Source organism: Conger conger, chromosome 2 (assembly GCF_963514075.1).
Source record: "Conger conger chromosome 2, fConCon1.1, whole genome shotgun sequence".
Classification (NCBI taxonomy): domain Eukaryota; kingdom Metazoa; phylum Chordata; class Actinopteri; order Anguilliformes; family Congridae; genus Conger; species Conger conger.
In genome coordinates, this window is record NC_083761.1 from 2,943,322 (window position 1) to 2,951,222 (window position 7,901).

Genomic DNA, 7,901 nt, shown 5'->3' on the forward strand with positions numbered 1-7,901 from the left:
CTTTATGTTTTATAAGCGCTTTTCATCAGGCGGGAGGAGTTCTCCTCCGGGCGGGTGGGAGCGGTGCCGGGCGGCGGGGAGGGCCCCGGGCCCCGGGCCGGGACGGGAGGTGCTCCTCTCGGTCACGCTGCAGCGTTACTTAAAACCCCGAGCCAATTAGGGCGCGCTCAGCGCGGTCACGCGGGCGGTGCGCTCTGAGAGACGCCACACCTGTCAGCTCTCATAAAGCGCGGGCCGCCGAGCAGCCCCCACGGCCCTTTGATAACGCCGGAAATGACTGTTCTACAGCCGTTTGGCCCCATTCTCCCTCTCTCTCTCCCTCCCTCTCTCTCTCCCTCCCTCTCTCTCCCTCTCTCTCCCTCCCTCTCCCCTTCTCTCCCTTTCTCCTTCTCTCTCTCTCTCCCTCTCTCTCCCTCTCTCTCCCCTTCTCTCCCTTTCTCCTTCTCTCTCTCTCTCCCTCTGTCTCTCTCTCCCTCTCTCTACTTCCCTCTCCCCTTCTCTCCCTTTCTCCTTCTATCTCTCTCTCCCTCTCTCTCCCTCTCTCTCTCTGTCTCTCTCTCCCTCTCTCCCTCCCTCTCTCTCTCCCTCTCTCTCTGTCTCTCCCTCCCTCTCTCTCCCTCTCCCTCTGTCTTTCCCTCTCTCTCTCCCTCTCGCTGTCTCTCCCTCCCTCCCTCTCTCTCCCTCTCTCTCTCTCACTCTCTCCCTCGCTCTCTGTCCACCCCCCCGCTTTCTTCTCTTCTTCTGTGAAATTAGCCGAGGGTGGGCGAAAATTGCGATTTTTATTTCCTTCCCAGACAATGGCGAAATAATTAATTATGAGCATATATGAGTCCCCCCCCCCATCCCCCCCCATCCCGACAACATCCAACCCTCAACCCCCCCCTCCCGCCGACTCCCAGTTTGGCAATAGTATGCATTCGGTATGCTTTGGTGAACCCCCACACCTCCCCCCCGCCCGAACCCAACCCCCCCCTCCCCCCCAAACCCCCTGTAACTCCATACCACCTGCTGCCACTGCGGCCCTTTGTCTGAGAAATCATTCCTCCAATTATTAAGCAGAAGTTTGTTAACCTTTTGCAGGGTCAAGATATCCCTTTTGTGGGGGCTGAACTTTTAAGTAGCGCAGAAAAAGGAGGGCTTTGGGGGGGCTGGCGGTGGGGTGGGGTGGGGGGTTGGGGGTGGGTTGGCCCCTGTATTCCTGGCACAAATATCTCCTGTTGATTGAGTCCCCTGGTATTCTGCAAACAGGGCGGGTCAGGGACCCCGCTTATTGATTCAGGCGAAAAGCCTCTCGGGCCTGTTAAGCAATGCCTACGGTTTCAATTTATTTATCGCCTTCCTGAACAAATTCCCACAGCTTGCGAGCAAAAAAAAAAAACGAAACAACAACAACAAAAAAAGTGCACTGCACCACGGATGAGGGAACCAGAGCCACTGTGGTTCCGCCGTGTAAGCCTTGTCTGGGAGGACAGAGACATTAACGACTGCATGCACGGTGCTCTTTGTACATCGTCATCAGGGGAGGACGAAAAACGTGTGGGCCGGGGCCTGTGTCACGTGAACCTGGATACCGTATGAATTCACCGGTGTGTGTGTGTGTGTGTGTGTGTGTGAGTGTGTGTGTGTGTTGTGTTCTGACCAGAGGTTTCACTAATCTATTATGTTCACTCAGTGACCAAAAAAATACAAAAGACGGATATGTTTACCAAATGTTTATTTCTGTCTGACGTTCAGTCAATGTTTATGGCCATTTATTCCCGTAGGCCGCCGTTACATCTGATACCTAATTATGGTCCGATCTCCCTCTTTACTGTTGTGCATAAGATTCTTATCGACTATGAGTTCGCTTCCATTTGTACCATTTCATTGTGTGCTAACATTTTATGAAACATAGTTTGAGCTCAAACCCATGACTGATTCAATACTGTGTAACACAGGTTTTATGATTATTACAGCACCTTTGACATTTTATGGGCGGGGTGCCGTAATTAGCGCACGGGCCTTAGCTTAGGACTGTCCCAGCAAGGACGACAACGACGTGCGTCTGACGTCGATTTTGCGGAAGTCTTTGCTGATGGCCGGCCTGTGTTTGCCCCCCCCCCCCCCCCCCCCCACGCAGGACTCCAAGGCATGCCAGGGGATTACATGACTCACTGCGGTCCGATGGGCATGGGACAGCCCCCCGGATTCAGCCCCCCTGCGATGCCCCCCCACTCCTCTCAGCTGCGACACGGCCCCCCCGTGCGCCCCTACATTCCTGGACACCCCCCCCACCCAGCGATGTTGATGCACGGAGGCCACCCCCACCACCACCACCACCACCCCCACCACCGCCACCACCACCCCCCCGCCACCGCCATGGCCATGTCGGTCTCCGGCTCCGCCGCGTTCAGCCAGGGGGACCCCTCCATGGGCGGACCGGCCCTGGACATCCACGCTCTGTAGCTTCTCCTCCACCATCGGTTCTGTTTAAAATCGTTTTTTTTTTTGTTTTTTTTCTTCGTTCTTTTAAGGGATTCTCTACAAACGTACGGGGGTTTTCGTACGAAAAGAACACACCTTTTTTTTTTTACGTTTTTTTTTTTTGTTGTTGTTGTTGTTGGCGACAGCCGCACCTTTTTTGTAGTGTGCTGCTGCTGCTGCTTCACCCAGACTGCGGATCGCCCGATCGCGGCGTCGGACATGGACCCTTGGGGGACGCCAATGTCTGAATTCCCAGGAATCCTGTTTTTCTTCTCCGTGTTTTTTTTTTTTTTGCACCGGAAGTTCCCTTGGAAGCAAAAACTAAATAGATAAATACAAATTTTTAAAAATCACAGAAAACGAGAGAGTGAAATTATAACTATATCACTTCCTGGGTGGGTGGGAGGGGTTTGGGAAGAATACGCTGTATACTGTTGTAAAAATACATTGGACTCTCGCGAGAACTGAGAATTAATTATTGTAAATGCTCTTGTATTGTTCTGCATATTATGTTGTTTCTTATAGATTTTTTTAAAGAAGGATGTGAACTTTTTTTTTTCTTTTTTTCCGTTCCACACTATGTGTGTGTCATTTTCATAAAACTTTGAGCTGCCCCTCCCAACCCCCTCCCAGTCCCAAATCTAACATTTTAAAGGAAGATAGTAAGTGAATAAATTGAATTGTTGGATCGATCGGTCAGTAAGCCTTACATTTTCTCCACCCTGTTTGTGGTCGGCGAGAATAACAACATCAGCCGGAAAACACCGTGGGCCAGTCGCAAGATTCGGCGGCCATTTTGTGCGTCTCTGCCCCCAGGCTTGCTTTTGCATGTCTAATTAATTTACACATCATGTTCGGGCTGACTGGAGCAGAGGCCAATGCGAGGGAGTGGGGGCGGGGCTTGTACTGGTCGAACTTGTCAGCTGTCACGCGGACGTCAGGAGGAGAACGGCGACCGGCGAAGAGAAAACCAAAAGGTGTACCTGTAGTTACTGCATTATCTTTTAGGGCATTGCCCCCAGAGTGAGTGATCAGTTACATACCCAACCCCACCCCTCCTCCCCCAACCCCTTCCATCTTGGAGAGTTTATGTATACGTTGTAAATAAAAAATAATAATAATTAAAAAAAAAAAAAAACGTGAAAAAAAGAAAAAACTTTTTTTGTGGGGAAAGAAATGGACCGGAGAAAGAACGGACTGTTGTAGTATTGCTTTTTTTTCTCCTCTTTTTTTTTGTTTTTTTACATCCAATATCAGTCTGGTTTGAGTTTCTTTGCTTGAAAAGTCTCTATATGGGATCAACTTGAGGCTTTGTTGTGGTTGAATAAATACTTGTGGATTTTTTCTTTCCAGTGTGCAAATTATGAATTAATTTCGATTTTCAATTCCGACTCGCATGCTTTGTATAGATGTGGCAGCGTCGGCATGTTCTACATAATGAATCCCAGCCTCCAGATCTATCACACATACTTGAGAAAAAATGCAGCGCTGTACACTTGACTTGTGCGGCTCAAAAAAGGGAATCCAGGCCCCCAAGATTATTAATTTATTCATTCATTATGACGCTAAAAAAATAATGCTATTCATCAACATTATCTAGTCAAAGTTCGGAGTTCATATGAAGTCATGCTTTTGGGGGAAGACGAGGAGGGGGTAAGCTTGTAGAGTAATTGGTATCCCTGCTGTGCCCCCGTAACTAGCATGAGGCCCGGACGGTGAGCAAAGACGAGAGGGGTTCAAACGTCCCTACCCATCTGGGCCTCTAGCCACTACAATGAGAGATTTTAAAAGAGCTTCTCAACAACGCACTTGACTGCGATTAAAATAAATAAATAAAAAAACATTGCACAAAATCAACATTCCCGGCTTAGGCATTATTACACCCACGCTAAAACAACACAACGTCTGCACTAGTATTGCCCACATATGCGTTGTGGCCAGCGCCGAGGCGTGGTCGCATATTTAATCTCGTAATTAAATGTCAAAAGATTGAACTCCTGGAAGAAAACATTTTTGTGCCACGCCCACATCTTTACACAAATCACTTTTTTAAAAGTGACGTCATTGTCCATTCGCTGTGCCCAGCTAATATCCAACCGTCAAGACACATCTAACGTCGTCTCACGTTCCGGCCATCTTTGAACACTCCTTCTGCTGTGCCGTCTCCCCGGCCTAATGTGCAACAAATGTGTGGTGGGCCTATATGATGTAGGAATGCCTTTCAATGGAGGACGAGAGGCATAACGGGGGAGGGGGGTGCAGTCCGGATACAAATAGGGAATTATCCCTCGTTTAGCATTAAAATTCATTTAAATAAAATTGCCACAAACACTTAAATGGGAAGATTAGTTCCCCCTCACGCCTTATTGCACCCAGTCAATGGACCCCGTTAAGAAGGCTTTCTTAAGTTTGTATTCTCAATCCGCCTGCAGTTCCCTAGATACACACATTTCACAGCCCAAGGGATAAAAATCCACTCGCAACAAAGGGAAAGTTTTCTTTAAATTGATTCATTTTAATTTGATGGGGGAAAAAAAAATCCTCAACACACTAAATCTTATCTTAAATGTGGGCTAGTTTATTTTTTTAAATGGACATTTGCTACGTAAACAAAAAAAACCTAGCCTACATCTAAATCAACGTGCCTTTCCCACCCTCGCTCTCTCGGTGCCAGTGTTTTCTTTTATTCGGCGAATTTGATTTTCTTTCTCTTTCTGGGTCCAGGCTGAATGCTTTTTGCACTTAAGAAGTGCGATCTAAAAAGTCGGGCGACATTTTAATTACGCCGTTACTCTCCCCGATTTAGGACGGGGCGCCGCGAATTCCTCAGCCTCGCGTCGCTGGAAGCTCTGGAGACGCCGAGACGGGGAGACAGAGAAAAATCCCATGTTTGACTGCCATCTTTAGGGGATCTGGAAAACTGTCTGCAGCGGCCGTTTAAAATCTGTACAGTAATGTTTCAAAATAACTTTCTAGGTAAAAAAAAAAAAAAAAAAAAATCCTAATTAAACTGTTGGATCGTCTACAATTTATGAAAACTCAGATAAAACAAAACATTGCTGGCCGGGTTCCACAATATAAATGATACACGAATTAAAGTAAAATAACGACTAGCTTTATGTATTTATTTGTTCGTTTGTTTATTAACATTCATTCTTTCTCTTTCTTTCTTTCTTTCTTTCTTTCTCTCTTTCTTTGTGGTTGGCCTATTTAAGTCCTGTCTACAACCAAAAATGCACTCTAAAAATATAACAGGCCTACAAAAAAAGTTCTGAACGTTCCATAAAATTGAGCGCAATGTATATAATAAGCCGTAAAATGTAATATCAAAATGAGTGTTGTACAATGCAAAATAATGAGTAAAAGTGAACTGGAATATTAAGTAGAAGATACTGGCGACAGCTGGTATGTGGGGAAAGCTCACGGCGCGGAATTTAGCTCCTTTGAGAAACACATTTAATTACTTTCAGAAGGAGTTGTACCACTTATTGTTTATTAACAAGAAGGAAAATTATGCTATTTACATTTGCTAATGAACTGCTACATTGTGTCGTGTACAGGATGTGTATCTTTTACACGCATATGCATAAAAATCAAAGCATTGATTAATGCAGACGCTGGATACTAAACAATAAAAACACGACTACGCGACGCTACTACACTACAAATGTGCAAATTAAAGAGTATTACAAGATAGCGCGGCTAGGTTCCTTCTCGGTGGTCTACCAAAGATACCCAGGTTATTTTATTATGTACCGTAGAGATATTTTGTTTTCTTGGCAACAGTGAGGGTCTGTAAAAGCGTTGGCATAATGCTTCGTCAAAATCTGAAGACAAAAAATAATTAGTTGGCTGTGAAGAAAACAATGGAAGACCTGTGAGATATAAGATTTGTATTTTTGCTTCTGAATTTAGTTCAACGGAACACGGGTTAGACCAAACTGCTTTGAATGCATGCAAAATAGATAAATTCCATAATTAAGGAATACATTTATTACTTTTTGGGAAACCTTTGTGTATTCGTATACGCAGTTGCCTATACTGCAGCGTTCCTAGTTTTATTTATTTATATATACATAAAACATATCCCAATCACAGACCAGATAAAATGTTGCATTGCTGTTGGCCGAAAATAAAACACGTGCTGTTGTCATGACACTTCAGCGAGCTCAGAGATGCGGAATTGTCATTATGTAGGCTAATTAAAATGAACAAAACCAAACACTGCGAATATGAACCAAATTTTCCTAAGATGCAAAATTTGCACACGTAAGTACTTCAGTGCACAAAGTCACACCAAGCTTTACACAAATGGCTCTGAACTGTAAAACTAAAACACTGTAAAAGTAAGACATTGCTCTTTAAGTTAAGTTACTGCATGCTCTGAACAGGACTTAGACATTCCCACAATAAGAAGTCAGAATTGTATTCCCGCAGTTTGCTGTCATTGTTCCCCTCTCATGTGTGTATACTGTGGTTAGGCTTGTGAAATAACGCAGGAGAGATCTCCACACTTTTCCTGACATGTACAATGTGAGACTTTTCAACAGGAAACCCAGCTTGTCATGCAGAAGCAGTTCACTTTCAAAGCGTTCAAATTCAGAGTGTTTTTGCCACATGGATTTTATACAATCACAGTGTTAATGTGAGGGTGAATGCTCACATGTGTGTGTGTGTTGGGTGTGTGTGCATAAGTGTGTGTGTGTGCATGGTGTGTGTATGAGTGTGTGTGCACGCATGTGTGTTTGTGTGTGCACACCCACATGTGTGCATTTGTGTTTGTGTGTGCACCCATGAAGAATTATAGTGTTTTCCTCAGCTGATTAATTACAGGAATAAATCTGCCCTTGGTCTTAGCAACAGCCCCCTCTCTCCCAGGTGTCTATGGTGGAAAGAAATGTTCCATTCTACCAAACATGATCTGAGGAGAATAAACAGCCACGGTGTCTCTAAAGATCAGGATCCAGTGTGCAGAAACGTCTTTATTCAGAATTACACCACTGCGCTTCATGCCAGATAGCTCACGTTCATGTTCCCCGAATGTTTAATAAGAATAATTCAGTGCTACAACAAAAGTATATAGTGCTGAATGTACAATTTACTGTCAACAAACACTGAGAAACTGTGTGACCTGAAAAGGAAGACATCTAGCCTTTAAATTGAGAGCCTACGTTCCTGAGAAGCTCGGTGATATCTCCTATAAAACATCAGTTTTAACATTCAAAGTGTCATTGGGCCAAAAGTGTGCAGAACTATGGCTCAGATTTATACAAACACTGCTGTGGTCCTTTATGTTGGATAAGAAAGGTAAACTGTTAAGAAAAGAAATGATTTCCTTTCATTCCCAATGTCTGCTGACCTCATGATGTCCAAGTATAAAAAGCAAACAATTCCAGCAAAGCTCATTGAATAACATATAAACATGAAGCTATGTAACT

The 7,901-nt window shown here is 44.8% G+C and overlaps 1 protein-coding gene across 1 annotated transcript in view; it reads left to right on the forward strand.

Moving 5' to 3' along the window:
• Positions 1-3,812, forward strand: part of LOC133113943 (homeobox protein Meis1-like) — a 41,937-nt gene extending 38,125 nt beyond the window's left edge. The window contains exon 10 of the mRNA XM_061223108.1: positions 2,120-3,812. Within this exon, the coding sequence (XP_061079092.1) occupies positions 2,120-2,445 (326 nt within the window). The 3' untranslated portion in view covers positions 2,446-3,812. The remainder of the gene's footprint in view (positions 1-2,119) is intronic.
• The last annotated feature ends 4,089 nt before the right edge of the window (positions 3,813-7,901 follow it).